At 39.4% G+C, this 16,635-nt stretch overlaps 1 protein-coding gene and 1 pseudogene across 2 annotated transcripts in view; both read right to left on the reverse strand.

Annotated features, from left to right (window-relative positions):
• The window catches only part of EYA3 (EYA transcriptional coactivator and phosphatase 3), a 122,861-nt gene that overhangs the window by 51,194 nt on the left and 55,032 nt on the right, over window positions 1-16,635 (reverse strand). For both annotated transcript variants that reach the window (XM_036743928.1, XM_036743927.1), the window contains exons 3-4: window positions 8,708-8,751; window positions 583-662 (exon numbers count right to left, since the gene is read on the reverse strand). In XM_036743928.1, coding sequence (XP_036599823.1) covers window positions 583-662; window positions 8,708-8,751 — 124 coding nt within the window. The remainder of the gene's footprint in view (window positions 1-582; window positions 663-8,707; window positions 8,752-16,635) is intronic.
• Window positions 15,046-15,601, reverse strand: LOC118836731 (annotated as a pseudogene).

The raw sequence follows: 16,635 nt of genomic DNA on the forward strand, positions 1-16,635 counted from the left end.
TGAAAGATATGGAGATCCACTTGTCTGTATCCTAAGTGCTAAGTATGGTGTTGTGCATACAGTAAGACCTTAATAACTGCTTCTCTACTTCATTCCATTTTTTGACTGATTGCCTTGTAATGCGTACAGATTTCCTACAGAAGTAAGTATCCTTGACTATTTCTTTGATCTAGAAAGGAAGGAAGACAGAAAGGCATCAGTGAGAGGAATTTGGTAACTTACAAGTCTAGAGACTACCCTGGAAAACAAAAGCGAACTTCTCGTTCTCAGAAGACGTGCTTCAGATGTTAATGTGGCAGTTTATTACTAATCTGTCCAACCCCTCAAATTGTTCTTTTGGTCTTAAGACTGCCAGGTTAAGCCTTAAAGTCTTATGAAGACTCACAAGCTGTTCTGTATGGCCCTATCCCTACAACACTGCCCCCCTCTGCTTAGAACTTGAAAGAAATCCCTAAATGGGATTCACTGTATGAGCATCTGTGTGATTTTGTCCTCCATCCAGTAGTCCAGGCAAAGGGAAATTGGTGTCTCTGCACACAGTGGAAATGAATTACTGAAAGGATCTGTTTCTTGGGTACTTACTTTCATCTGACATGGTAAGGTTTGAAGCAAGGCTTGAAGTTTCAGGTTTCTGATCACTGCCTTCAGGGTTGCTGACTTGACTGGAGGGAATCAAAATTAATACATTAGCCACCAAAATCATAACTGAAATGAATGACTGGAAATGCTTAAAGGCTGGCTTCTTCACACCTGGGGGGAAGTGGCCTCACCCCACCACCTGAGATCACAGCAGTCTGCCTTTCTCTTTTGGAGTCTCTCGTGTTCTAATCCACTTTCCATTTATCTGGGCACATTTCATAACTCCCCCACTTAGCAGTAAGTTCCTTGAGGATATGAACCCTGTTTTGTTTACCCGTACATCTCCCCCAGAACATTTGGGATTTACCTATACATAGGAGGAACTCTCTACATTTGTGGGTGGAATGAATAAATGTTTCTGGTGAGTCTGGAAGAAATCCTTCCCCAACCCCATCTTGCTCCCTGCAGGGGAATGGGGGCCCTGGGGTTTTGAGGCCCTCAGGCCTATAGATCTCTTTGTGGCTTCCAGGATAAAGTTAAAGTCAGGGTCCCAAAAGTGGCCTCCCCAGAACTGTATTATGGGGGCTCTGGATCCTCAAGATGATGCCTCAAGTCCTCATGGCATACAGAAGTTCCAGAAAGTAATCTAGTTGGCAGTAGGTATAGGATGTTATTATTAAAACTAGCATAACAACTATACAATTTTTAACTCCTTTTAACTTCTTTTCCATTTAAGAGAGTCATAAAAGCACCACAGAGGTAGAAATGGAAAAGTTTGAAGACTCAGTGGGTCTTTAAACTAAGGGGTCTGTTAGAGGTCAGAAGGACTAATTTGTACACAGATTCAAATATACAAGGGATCAGATTATGTCCCCAAAGCATAACAACATAGCAGAAGAAACTTGATACAATAGTTAGCCTATGAATGGGATATTATTCCTGTCTCCTGACACCAGCACTATAAAAGAGATCTACTTTATTATTCCCATCAAATAGAAAATTGATGGAAAACACACACACACACACACACACACACACACAGCTGTCCATTTAAACCCAAGTCAAGTAAATCAGAGAACAAATGAGGAAAGGTGACTCATATGCAGAAGCACAATTGGAATGGGAATAGTAGCTACACACCTGACTATGATCTTGGGAAGACTGATAACAACCCTTACAGGGATACAGTGTATTTCCCCTCCAAGTTTCCCCTGTTCCTCCCCATAACTGTCTTCTCTATTTTCTTTTCTATTTTTTGCCACTCTCTCAATACTCCCAGATCAACTTTTGCGCTCTCTCTCAGCCCCCTCTCTTCTTGTTTCTTCATGGTCTTGATGAGATGATCATCCTGTTTCTCTAAGAACTAGAGTAGGGAGACCCACAGGACCAGAATTCTGCCTCCAGTCTACATACTGTCAGCCAAAAAAGATTAGGAAGAAAATAAGAGGTTAAGACTGTATAGAGATACTATTAGAAACATTAGATGTACCCAATACAGAGTCTCAAACAAATTTCAAATCCAAGGGATAATAATGAGAAATGAAAAGAAATTCTCTTGTTCCGTAATAGTCTTGTCCTGAGAGTGTATTAGTAAAACATGGAAGCACCCTCAAACGATCTCCCAAATATATGTGTTTTTCTGAGTAAATTTTAACTGAGGTATTTCATTCTGACCTTTGACAACTTCTATACTTTCTAGCACTGACACAAATCTTTTCTTTTTAAATCTTACCTTTTGAAATGAGAAAACTTACACTTTGTAAGTTACCAAGCATTAACTGTCATAAATACTAAACAATATTTGGACAGCTCAGTAAGGTCCTTCTCAGCTTACTATAATTATTTTTTTTTTGCAGGGGGGAGGCAGGGCAATTGGGGTTAAGTGACTTGCTCAAGGTCACACAGCTAGTAAGTGACCGCATTTGAACTCAGGTCCTCCTGACTCCAGGGCCACTGTTCTACTCACTTCACCACCTAGCTGCCCCCTTCTCAGCTTATTATTTCATGTAAGATCAGTGTTAGCACAGAAACTGTAGCTGTAAGTAGCTGTAAACCTCATTCTTCAACGAGACGTAAAACTGATAGATATCACTTTTGAAAACCTGTGAATCTTTTCGGGGTGGGGGGAGAGAGGGGGGAGAACAGGGAAGAGGACACATTTAGAATCATACTCAGGTGCTCTAAGGAAGCTATTTCTTAAGGAATCCTATTATGACTCCTTTTCTAAAACAATCTTTCATAAATATATTGCCCCCACTGATTTATCTTTTATGCAAAAAAAATGTGAATTTAAAAATAACATTTTTAAACTGCTATATACCTAGTTCAAGAGTCATTTTCACTTATGATCTTTCATCTTATTTTCAATTGATGAGACACTGCTCCTCTCTAAGCCACTTTCAGTCAATTTGGTGAAAATGGGAACTGATGAAATATCTTATTTAAATGATGCCCCAGAAATTCGACCTTTGCCACTACTTCTATACAATTTTTTCAAAGGGCCAAGAAAAAATACACATCAGAACTATTTCTTATATCTGTTTTGGACTCCTAGGCAGAAAGTCCTTACGGTCCAGTTATATCTATCTGCATATTTTTTAAAAATCAGGTAAATTTAAAAATTAGCAATTCCTTTTAATTCTCCTTGATGAGAAAGTAACAGTTCCTGAAGGTAGCTTCTCCCAGTGATGTTTTCTAGAGTTCTCAGTGCTTCGGTGCCAAAAGAAGTTTCTATATGGAAAATCAAAATTAAGTGCTACAGAAGATACATTATATATGACAATCTGTGATATCAATATTGCATTTCCTCAGACATCCCAGAAAACAGAATGATATGATGGAAAGAACACTGAACAGAAAGTGAGAAGCTCTGGGTTTGAGCCTCAGTATCCCCAATTCTGACCCACAGGAACTATGGAAAAGTCACCAACCTTCCCTGAGCCTTGGGTTCTTCGTTTATCATATGAAGAAAATTATATTTGCACTGTCTATCACCTCAAAGATATGTTGAGGAAAAGTGCTTTGCAAACTGTAAAATGCTATAAGCATACAAGCTCTTATTCAGAATACCTATGCTTTCCAAAAATAGAATTCAATTCAACAAACATCAGTCAGGCATCAATTACATTTAAAGCAATTTGCTAGTTAATTATAGCTATAATCCTGATAACTACAGGAAGAGTTTGTGAAGAGGATTCAAACTTATCTACAGTGCTGCAACTACAGTGCATTAACTCTATGGGAGAGTCCATCTGCAACAACATTTGTTGAAAACTCATCTTGTACAGAATCCTATACAAGGCATTTTGGAGAGAGACAGAAGAAAATTAAGAAACAAGACTTTCCTTGGAGTGTCTAAAAATTTATAATCTAGGAAGAATGGACACATACAAAAAAGTGACTTAAAACTGCAAATGCAAATGAACAAAGCATCCCAAGTAGAAAAATCATGGTGGAAGGTGGTTAGGGTTAATCAAGAAAGGTTCTACCAGAAAAGGAGGTATATTTTAATCATGATTTGAAGAAGAATGTCATGGAATGGCAGGAAAAAAAAAGGGCATTTCAGAGAAGCAAGACAGCCAAAATAAAAGGCACACAGGCAAGAATAATCAATCTCACCAGGCTGCTGTAGGGGAAGTATTTTTTTAAAAGCTTCTTAACATTATATCATGAAAATGAACAAAGGATAACATTATAGCTTTTCTGTCAGATTTAAGTCAGAGACATTAATCAAAAGGCATTTACAAATATGACTATTCAAAAAAGTTTCTCTACATCAACTGATCAAGAATAATTGTCCCTAAATATTATCTACCTGGAAGGCACCAACACAGGTTGGAACTAAAAAAAGCATTTTCCCCAAAATAAAGCCTTAATTAAAAAACCTAGCTTATATTAAATGAAAAAGAAGTTAAACATAGCTTTCAAGAAGCAATAATAAATGATATGAGGCACTGATGTCAGTCAATAAACATTCATTAAGCACCTCTAAGTTTTGCCAGGTAGACACTGTTAAGCACTGGGATGTGAAAAACAGTCTTTGATAAGTCACAGTAAGAGAAAAAAAATGTATACTGAACTTCCACTTACTCAAATAGGATTATTTTCTGTCCTTCAATCTTGGAAATTCAAAGAACAGTATGTTATGAACTCAGGGAACAGGACTGTACCCCTCCTCCATCCCAGCCCCAAAATCCAAGCAGCCATGCAAGGAAACATCTTGGAAGAATTTGAAAAACCTGATATTGGGATCAGAAGTTCTGATTGTAGTTTCTTGTTACTAACTAAAACAATACTACACTGGACAGAGCAAAGCTACCTCACTTGTGTCAAAGTAAGAAAAGAAAACCCACTGCTCTTGAGGAAGTTTTTTCTTCTGAGAGGTCAAAGGTGTTGGTGAAGCAACCTGATTTCTAAGTGAGCATACAAGCACAGTGCACTGCAGGCTCTCCATGGGGTCGAAGTGTTCATTCTTAGCATGGCTAGCTAGGCCAAATCTATACACCAAATGATCCTTCTCCAGGTTGTACTAATTCCATGCTATCTATAAAATCTATGACCGCAAAAACCTTTATTATAATCATTTTTATTGTTCAACCTAAATTGTGAGCAATGATCTGTGCCTGAAAATAGCCCGTGTTATTAACAATAATAGCACATACACAATTCAATTATAATTTCTATAGTCACCAAACATTACTGATTCACTGCAGACCAAAAAATGTTTCTAACCATAATTTTTCTGAATCAAATTCACAGCCAGATGTGCACAGTACAAACAGTAACTTGAAAACCCCTTCCCCTATCTCTTATAGAACTACTCATGGGGAGACATTCTATCTGCTTAGTGCCAATAAAGGCTGGCATTACCAAACTGTTCCATATAGTCTGTATTTGGGAAATATCTCATTATAGAGCACAGCTGTTTATTAACTGAACAGAAAATAAAGTTATACTTATAGCAACCAGTAAGTTTCAAGGTCTTTCAAGTTATATAAAAATGGACCTTGCAGAAATATTTTAAGTGTTCTTAAGTTGCTAAGTTAGAGCTAAAATATGATATCAAACCAATTGCAAAAGCATATAGCAGTCATCTTTTCTGAGGAGACCAAGTACTCATATATAAAAAGAAACTTTAAGACAGATATAGTTTGTTGGCTTTGTCCCGTATCACTTCATGATCTGATCATGTTTGAATTTCACCAAAGATTCATATATGCCTGGGGAAGTAAGTGCTCTAAGTCCTCAAGAGCATGACTGACTCTGCAGTGCAAGCCTCCCTCCGACTATCTCCACCTAAAAGCAACTGTATTCTTGGTGTATGTTGTCAAACCTCTGCTTGGGACTCCATAGCCCAGGCCAGGCAGAGGGGACGGGGTGAAAGGGGGGCTCAGTGGCCCTGCCCAAACTGCAGGACAACAAGGAGGAGGGCTGTAGCAGCAAGGCAGACAAGCTTCTTCCACAGAGCCCTGGCTCCTGTGCTCAGAGAGCTGGGCCAAGGTGGCTCCAGAGATGCCTCCAGCACAAACCTGAAGTGTTCCATAAGTGGGAGGGAGCACCACCACCATCAATGTCACAACCATCACTGAGCATCCTGACACAGCAGTGAGCACATGTTAGGGCCTAACGGGCAATGGCAATTGTGAGGGAGCACCACAGCAGCTCTGACACCCTGCAGGCCCTGGGGTAATCACTCAGTTTCTCTAAGCCTCAGTTTGTTTTCTTATGGGTAAAATGGGAGGATCACATCAGATGATCTTGAAGATCCCATCTGACTCTCAAATCCTGTAATCCAGAGATTGGTGGGGAGAGAGTAAGTATTAACAAATGACCTTGAAGACCAGAACAGAAATGATGATTTGTTAAATAGGAGAGCTATGATCAGTGTTTGTGATGAGCTGAACTAGGGGTTAGGGCAAGGTGGGGGCAGCAGATCGAAGTTTATTCCAGAAATCTGACCCTGGAGTCTATCCTCAGTCTAACAGTATTTCCCAGATTGGTGTCAGGAGCCCAAGGAAAGGAGAACTACAGATGGAGAAGGGAAGGAAGGAGAAAGTGATAGAAAAGGAAAGGAAGGGTGGAAGGGAAAGGGTGAAAAGAAAGGAAAGCATCTAAAGTATCCTGGAAAGAGTGCTGAGCCTGGAGTCACAGGACCTAAGTTAGAACTCTCACAGTTACATACACCACCTGTGTGGTCCAGGGCAAGCCACTTAACATCCATGGAGACCTTTCTTCATCTGTAAATAACAGTAATAGCAAAAACAACAACAAACAAAAACAGCTGGTTTTTATCTATTCCTTTAAGGCCCCAAGCACCTACACCAAGGGCTACTGGCTGGGAGTCAAGTAAATTCTCAGACAGCCTCGGAGGGCTTTGGTGACTTGCACTGCATCTTAAGTCAGAGTCTGAGGCAGGATTGCCACCCAGGGCTTCTGGTTCCAAGTCCAGCACTTTGTCCTCTATGCAGCCTTCTTTCAGTCTTAAATCCTATCACCAGCCAGTCCAAAGAGGCAACATGCTCAATTCCCAAGAGGGGAGAGAGAAAAATAACCCCCACCAGCCCCAAGGTAGAGATTTCATATTTCTAAAATGTGTAGAACTATGAGCTACTTGAAAGGTAAAAGCTATTTACCAGAAGCACGAAGCAGGAAAGAAACTTCTAGATTTACAAAAACTCCTAGAATTACAAAAGGTCACAATTTTTCAGAGCACCAAATGCCAACTCTGCCATTCCTAAAGTGGTCATACTTTATTCTACATACTATTCCCACAGTATTCATGAAACTCTATGTACTAACACTACTTAATGGATTCCCTTGGGGAAAAAAAAAGGTGGGGCACTGTTATTAACCCCACCTGAGCTTTAGAGGGGCTGGGGGTAGAGAGACCTATGATTTTATTGGCTTGCAGGGGTGAGGAATTCCTGGATTAGGAAATCTCCTCTGCCAGTGCAGGCTGGTATGTTCTCTACAATTTATGAGGGCTGCCTAAAGCACAGAGGTGTTAAGTTACTTGCCCAAAGTCACACAATAGTATGCATCAGAAGTTGGACTAGAACCCGGGGCATTCTGGCTCCTAGGTCAGCTTTACCAACCAAAAAGGGAAAGCCAAGCAAAGGCTAAGGGAAATAAACAAGGAGAGGAAAAAAAAAAGAGAGATATAACCTATAACCTCTTATACTGGTACAGAATCTTCTATCACCAAAGCTATCATGCATGTTACCTTATTTATTCCTCATAACAAGGCTGTAAGTAGGTACAAGATGGTATCAGTCAAGACTCAATTTGGACTCACACTCATTGTGGACTCTCTTCCTGACAAGGTCAAGTACAGGCAGTGTCTGAAAGTATTTGAATGCATATGCATTGGGGGATCTGCTGAATATTCAGTACCGGATACCGGGGCGGGGGGAGGGCCAGGGGCAGGCCTCAAAAAGGAGTAAAGTATTTGAGAGTATCTTTATGCAGTACTTCCTACAACTTCCTTAGTAGGAAAGAAGGAAGGCAGAGGAAGCAGGAGATGATGATCTAAAAGTCTTCTAGAGGCCAGAGGCCTTCAAATACATATGGTTCTAACATCACTACAAGTATTTGAGAAAGTAAATAAAAACAAGACTCTAAATTGGTCATAATACTGCTAAGGGAAGTATTAAAACCAATATTTTAAAGTCCTGAAACTTTCCTAGTTTAGTTACTTTTGAAGCAATTTATGACCAGACTTGTGCCAGTATCCTCAGTGAGATAAAAAGAACCTTTTCTTCACCTCCTTGCCAGGTGCTCTCCATCCAAAAAAATGGAAACAGCTGCTTTAAAATATAACTGCATCCTTTTAGCCAATGCCCTACCCCCATCTCATAGCCCCTGACCAAAAAAAACTAAAAAGGAGACTGGAATAGACACTATTCCGTAATCAGTAAACAGAGGTGTAGGGGAAAAAAATATTACTTGGAAGAAAAATTTCCATTTTAAACCAAGTTGTTTGGCAGTATGAAAATAAACAGTAAATGATAAAGTTTTAAATTTGTGACATCATTCCATACAAATAACAGCACACAACATGATGAGGTGAAAAGCAAAAATAATGAAGACAAGATTGGAATGGATTATAAAGAAGCTTAACTTTACGCACCTCAAAGTCTGCTCTCCTGAATCTTGCATCTTGGCTTTCTTCACCTGCAAAGACAAATTGATAAATGCACACCAAGACAGTGATCTTTCTGGCCCAGAGAGAACCTGGGGCTATAATGGTAAATTTCTGTTGGAAACCAATCGTTGATTTGCTTACTATAAGATTCTGTTTTCGAAATAAATTTAATTAGCCCTAGTGTTTGTATACTGTGGCTAAAGAAACAAGTTACTCTAACTTTTGGTTGGATCCAAAAAAATTTTATGTCATGATGATGATGCTTTTTGAAGATTCTGATTTCAAAGCTACTTTCATCAGAAAACAGACTCATCAAACTAGCAGTGGGAACTTCAAGGTACATGTCACAGAGACAATACACAGAATCATCAGTTGGAAAAGACTTTAGATAGCATCTAGCTCCACTTCATTTTGAGCCCCTATTCATTCTAGAGATGAGAAAACTAAGAGAAAGTCATTTGCTCAGGCTCAAATGCAGACTTAGGAGTAGAATCAGGTTTTTTTTTTTTTTTTTTTTTTTTTGGGTCAGGGCAGTTGGGGTTAAGTGACTTGCCCAAGGTCACACAGCTAGTACATGTGTCAAGTGTCGGAGACCGGATTTGAACTCAGGTCCTCCTGACTCCAGGGCCGGTGCTCTACTGACTGCACCACCTAGCTGCCCCTAGAATCAGGTTTTCTGACTCTCATTCTGTTGCTTTCTTCTGTAGACCATCTTGCTTCCTTCAACAGTGTTGTCCAAGAGAGACTTTTCTATTTGTAAGAGAAACAGGTATTTAAGTTGAAGGCCTAGAGAATCATAATTTCTTAAGAAAAGGGACACAAATTCTGACTTTAAGCCCTGTAGGCATTTAAAAAAAAGCAGGTGAGACCCAAAGAGAGGGACTTGCCCAAGGGGCCATAATGAGCCAGTGACCGAGCTGGTTCAAACACAGGTCTTCAGACAGTCAAGTAAGGGCTCTTTTTGCTACACTACACCGCCTGTCTTTTAACTACCATCATTTTTCCCCTCCAAAGTTATTTTAAAGTTAAAAAAATTTAAGAGTCTATCAATAAATTTTGCCTTACATTTGAAAGTTTTTAAAAATCGAGTTAATGTTTATTTCCCCAACATGATAAGTGCAGAACATAAGCTCATTAAAGGCAAAGATTGTATTGTTTTGTCTTTGCTTTCCAGAGCTGAGCACAGACCCTTGTACATAATAGGCAATTAAGACAATTAAGAAATCTTTTTATTAAGTAGTTGCTGAATGAGGACATTAACCATAAAAGCATCTAGCCAGCATCATACAGTGTGAGGAGAATCATTTGGGAAATATTCTGGTGGTCATATTCCATAATTCCTTCTTTTCTACCTTTTAGCCACCCAGTAACTCTGAAAACCTTCCTGACAATAGAGCCTACTTACAAACGGGCAGGAAGACCTCATGACATAGCACAAACAGACTGCTGTCTCAGGTGGAAGGCGTTTCAGAGGTCATTTCCAGCCCTCTGCCTGAAGTACAAATCTCTTCTCTAACACTACACAAAGGTTGTTGTCACGTTCTGAACACCTCCAGGCATGACACTCTCATTCAGTATTGCAGTAGTCCATTCTATTTTTGCAACAGCTCAATTACTAGGATATTCTACCTTGTATTGAGACAAAGCATGCCTCTCTGTAACCTTTACCCCTGGACTAGATAAAATCTAAGTGTTTCTCCAACTCTAACGAAGTCTGTTTTCTCCTTGCTACAGCAATGATATAGGCTAAATTTTAGTATGTTAAAACATATCTATACTGGCAGCCTATTACTGTACTTTATGGTAGCAACTATACATGAGGGTGTCTTCCTTTTAAATAAATTAACAGAAGTACAACAAATTACAGAAGCTCACAGAGAGAAGCGACCTCTGAAGCCCTCTAGTCCAGCCAGCACCAGAATAGGAATGTCTGACAAGTGGTCACCCTGCCTCTGGTTGAAGATTTTAATGGAGGAGAATATGCTATCAGCCCAAATGCTAAGCCTGAATTATTGTATCTATAAACACTGCTAAAATCCATTCTGCTTTATGTTTATAGCAAGCCATATTGTCATCTCCACTTTTTTTTTTAAACTAGGAATCAACAGTTGATAAGATTAGAAGGGAAATAGTTAACTGGAAAAAAAAATCGTTGCAACAAGTTTCTCTGATGAAGGTCTCGCTTCCAAGATATATAAGGAAGTTATTCAATTTTATAAAGTAAGAGCCATTCCCCAATTGATAAATGGTCAAAGGATATGAACAGGCAATTCTCAAGAGAAGAAATCTAAGCTATTTATAGCCATATGAAAAAAATGACCCAGATCACTAATAATGAAATGCAAATTAAAGCAACTCTAAAGTTCTTCCTCATAACCATCAGGTTGGCAAAGCTGACAGAAAAGAAAAATGACAAATCTGGAGGAGCTATGGGAAAACAGGCACACAGATGCACTATGAGATGAACTGTGAATGAGTCCAGTCATTCTGGAAAGTAATTTGGAACAATGCTCTCCAAATTATTAAACTGTATACTCTATGACCCAGAAATATGACTACTGAGCCAATACCTCAAAGAGACAAAAGAGAAAGGGGCTCTATACATACAAATACATTTATAGCAGATCTTCCTGTAGTGGTAAACTGGATACTGAGGGGGTGTCCATCATTTGGAGAACAGCTAAAATAAATTATGGTAATGAATAAAATGAATTATGCTAATGGCATAATACTGTTCTGTAAGAAAAGATGAAAAGGATGGTTTCAGAGAAACCTAGGACTTGTATGAACTGATGCAGAATAAAGTAAGAAGAATCAAGAGAACAATTTATACTAAAACATCAACGTTATAAAAACAAACAACTGCGAAAGATTTAAGAACTCTGATCGACGCAATACTCAATCGTTATTTTGGAGGACCAATGGAGAAGCTACCTACTTCCTGACAGAGGTGACAGACTACAGAATCAAACATATGTTTATACCTATGGATATTTACCATATTGGAAATTGAAACAGATAATTTTAAAAATATTTAAATAATTAATTTTTTAAAAAGTCCATTATAAATCAATATAAACAATAGTATTACATTTTCTAAAACAAAAAAAAAAGTGAGTACCAATGTTTTACATATTTCCCAAATTTTTTTAATGCCCTGTCCTAACGGTAGACAGCTGGATATCTGCTTCTTCATTTGTTCTTTTGTTGACATATTTTGTTTGGAATACATGAAGAAAACCCAGCCTCACACAAATATATAATCAAAAAAGAGTATTTTGATAGCTTTTCCAGATAATTGTAGAAAGTGTACTCTGGTACTATACCAAAACTTCCCAAGTGGTAGTTTCTTGAAGGCTCATTACACTGTGGAATCATACTCTTTTACATTAAAATTCATTGTGTATTTTGCACATCATAGTGAATCATACTGTAACATTATGTAGCAGTCATTTGGAGAACACTGATTCACTGAGTTATATAGATCTTCCAAATACTGACACATTTCATTATACAGTATCAAAAATCATATTCATTTATAAATATCACCACTGACCTCATTGGAAAAGTCCTGAAGTATTGGGAAATCGATAAGTTCATACTAGGACATAAAAGTTTCTCACAATTCTAATTTTCACTTGAAATATTGAATTTTATCATTGGCAAAAAGCCTAAACTTGTTCTCTTGGAAGTGAAAGGTTAATTTCACTTACTTTTGAGAAAATACTCCAAATCTAAGCAATTATAATTTGTGAGTTGTTCTTTCAAGCACAAATGGTGTCCCGCAGGGGGAAAGGGCTAGTTAAGTAACTCAAACAACTGCACAGATGCTATTCCTCAAGACAAACGTACATGGGTACGCACCAGAACTGTTCTATGCACAGCTCCCTTGTCATCACAAAGAATATTAAAAAGACATGTACTCAAGGGTCAAGGTTTAATAAAACTAATGCATTTTTATTGCTTCATCAAGGACAAAACTGGGAAAGGATACAATGACTACTAGGGCAGTTTGGTGCCAGGACCTTGCTTTGTGCTCAGATGCCAGCAGCTTTATCGGCCATTACTACTGCATCTTCAGTGCAAATGTCAACACGGTTATTCCATAACAAACGATAAGATTCGAAAGTTACTCAGTAGTGCTTATTTCAGCATCCCTTGTGTTTGTGGTCAAGAGTTCAGAGAGAAGAGCTTCTTCGATAACTAGTTGATCCTGATACCAAATAAATGCCAGTAAAGTATCAAGTCCAACCACATTGCAGACTCATCTATTTGTAAGACAAAAGTATAATTCTCCATCTAAATTATTAACTCAGATCTCGTGTGTGCAGCTACATTTTTCATTCACTGGTCATGCAGCCTCTGGAAAACTCCACTGTGCAGTCAAGAGAGGATAGTGAAAAAGGCAAATGCTCTCAGTAGTTAGTGGAACTAATGTTACTAATAGTATTATGAAAGTCGTTTTGACCTCACAGACCCCCTGCAAAGGTCTTCAGAACTCCCCCCCCCCCCCGCCCCCAGACATCCCCAGACCACACTTTGGGAGCTACTGCCTTAGAGAACTCCCTGAGGCTCGGAGGAAGCCCTGGGCTGGCTCTGGAATGTCATCCACTAAGCTAGAAAAGCTTCAAATACAAGCTCAGGGACAGGCTCACCACCACAGGGCTGGCCATGGGGAGATCACATTAAAAAAAAACAAAACAACACAGTGACTTGTGACACCATATATTACAGTGTAGCAGGATCAGGAATTAGGATTTAAAGTGGAGACCATCACTGGAGCACAGATCACACCACTGATGCTTGAAATATTGAAGTAAACATTAATTATATTTTCTCAGCACTGGATGAAATCTAAAATATCACTCAGTCTAATGCCTTCATTTTATCGGTCAAGAAACTGAGACTCAGAGATGGGGAAGGGACTTGAATAAGTATACAGTATAACAGTGCTAGAGCCGAGAGAATATCCAAACAGTTAAATTTAGAATAGCTCAACTCAGGATCAAATGAGTTAACATCTATAACATCTATAGATGGCCTAACAGTAGACAGCTTAAAGTGCTACATAATGGCCATCTGTTATTATTATTGTTATTAAATATTTTAAATTTTCTTAGCAGGTAAGGCCAAAAGATAAATGAATCCAACAAAATTCCCACCTGGAACCTTTTCTCCATGCGGAGTAACATCTCCTCCCCACCAAAAAAATCTCAAAAACTCAGATCTAGAAGAGATAGATCTCTGAGGTCCACTATTCCAACCCCCTATCTGAAGCAAGAATTCTCTCAATCTTACCCCTGAAATTAGATGTTCTTTAACACTTAGCTCAAGTTATGCACAAAGTTGATTTAACCCACAGAGGAAGCTTAAGAAAACAACATTATGTGAGACAGGGACCAAGGATGATAAGATACAAGACGGAGAATGTTTTAAGAGATATGCAGCATGGGGTACCAAAAAACCCAAGGTGGTCTAACAAAAAATGGAATATTTAATCCTGCCATGCACAGCTGCAATGTTAATAGGAAGATCTTCCCCTCCTAGTAATAGACCTCACGTGGAGCCCATTAAGGGAAGCTTGCTTAGGGGAGGCTTGCTTGTAGGAAGGCTCACATCTTCTGCTAATTTCTAATTAGGCCCTGAGTCATGAGGGTTGCGATGCCCTCTGGCTCTGAGAAGTGTATATATACTCTGAGGTGAGGTTTTGCTTTGGGGGGCTCGCTTATCAGAAGGACTTGGTGATTCCCTGGTCAGGACTCTGAATGGCAGTACTTTCAGAGCTCCCCAACTGTTCAGAGGTAAAGGCTCTTTCGACTCGGTGATGTATGTAAAGTGTAAGCAATATTGCTTTGATTCAGGCAGTAGAGCCCTGTTTGTTGTTCTTTATTTCTCTGCTTGTATTTTCTCTGAAGTTCAGGGTGCTGACTTTTCCCCTGAACTAGTGAATGTAATTCAAGATTGCTGACCCCTTAAACAACTATCTTTCCTAGTTAAAATAGATCTAAGATCTGTGCTAGCAGCCATCCTGGGTATGCCAGTGTGGTTGCTGTTACAACAGCTCTGGCTTTGGGTTGTGAAATTTCGTTTGCCACAATAGTCTGCAGAGTCAAAGTGCTGTGTACACTATAACCAAACAAAATAAGGAGTCATTCAGATAGAAGAAAGATAATTACTTTATGGTGAGTTGGCAAGATAATACTTAGCTGACAGGTAAAGGCAGCACTGTGAGTTATAATAAAAAGACAGGTTTTTTTTTGTCTTGTTTTTTTACTGTAACAAATGTTTTCATTTTGCTTTTTATTTGCACTCTAATGCCATATTTATTCCCGTGTCATAAGCTTTTGTTTCTTCAGTTTCTTCTGGGATATCTTTTTCTTTTGAGCAACTTCCCTCTCCTGGTTTAGGAACAATCTGTTGCTTTTCAGTGAGTATCATCTCAATATGGCAAGGAGAACTCATGTATGGGTTGATTCGACCATGAGCCCTGTAAGTACGCCGTCGCATTTTGGGAGACTTGTTAACCTGGATATGCTCAATGACAAGAGAATCCACATCCAAACCCTTCAGTTCTGCATTACTCTCTGCATTTTTAAGCATATGCAGCAAGAATTCAGCGCTGTTTTTGGGCCAACGACCCTGTGTCCAACCCCACTGCTCAGCCTGGGCACACCTGCCAACTCCACCATTATATCGACGGAAGGGAACACATTGTTTCTTCAATGTGACATCTTTCAAATACTTGGTAGCTTTTCGGATATGCATGCCCTTGATAGCTTGGGCTGTTTCACGGGTGTTCTTGAAGTGGACCCGGAGATTTGAACCCCTTGACTTGCATGATTTTGTGGGGTTCTCTGGATCAAGAGAGTACCTCACCATTTTAGGACGGCTCAAGGGAAGAGCAAGAGACAGTTTTATGGAATAGAATGCAGGTGTGGGAGCCAAAGGAGCAATGCTGTAGTCCCTAGCATTGCCACTAACTCAGTATCAGCATTTGGTGAGCCATTTAAAATCAAAAGACAGAATTACAAAACCAGAACTAAGAAAGACCTCAGAGGCTATCAAGTCCAATCCCTCATTTAACAGATGAGGAAACTAAGATTCAAAAAGGAGAAATGGTCTGCCCAAGTCCATGTTGCTTCATGAAGCAACAGGGTCAGAAAGCTTCAACCCAGACTGTCTAACTTTTGAGTCAACCATGTCTTAAAATCATATGCATGATGCCTCATGGGCACAGGCCTCAGTTTTATCTGTAATATGAGGAATTGGGATTTAGATGATGACTAAGGGTCCTTCTAGATTCCCTGGTTTGGATTCTTTGGTACAAAACAGTGCTCCTAAACAACAATCTGGTGAGACTCTTAAGAGACTGTGGTCATTTCTCCACATCGCAAACAACAGAAAGCTAGAGATAAGATGGAATTTGGAGAAGAGTCAAAATGCCAATAAATACTTACAAGAGCCTGTCATAATAATGTGGGTGCTGACCAATTTGTCCAGGACTTCCAAGCATCTCAATTCCCATTAGCAGCACTGGTGCCAGGAAGAGTGCACTATCTATGGAACCCTAAAGCCTCTGAACTCATTTGTCTTCCAGTTATGTGGTCTTGTGCCCTACGGCTCATTCCCTCTTATGTAAACACAGCTAATGTCAGAGCAAAACAGGGCACGCTAAAGGAGGGAGTGATGATTAGTTGTCATCCCTCTTTCCAGCTGCCTCCTGGGCTGCTGGATAGAGAGAATGTGGAGTAAAAGATAACAGAACTACTATGCCATTTCCCACTCAGAGAGGAAAACCACTACTTCTGAAACAGGACTGGGACAGAAGACAAGAGGATGGCTATGACAGCATTTGGTGAGGAAGTAAGGAGAGCAGTCACGAGGCAAAGAGTGGGCCAAATGCTGATAAAGAG

The sequence above is a fragment of the Trichosurus vulpecula genome, chromosome 2 (genome assembly GCF_011100635.1).
Source record: "Trichosurus vulpecula isolate mTriVul1 chromosome 2, mTriVul1.pri, whole genome shotgun sequence".
Lineage (NCBI taxonomy): Eukaryota > Metazoa > Chordata > Mammalia > Diprotodontia > Phalangeridae > Trichosurus > Trichosurus vulpecula.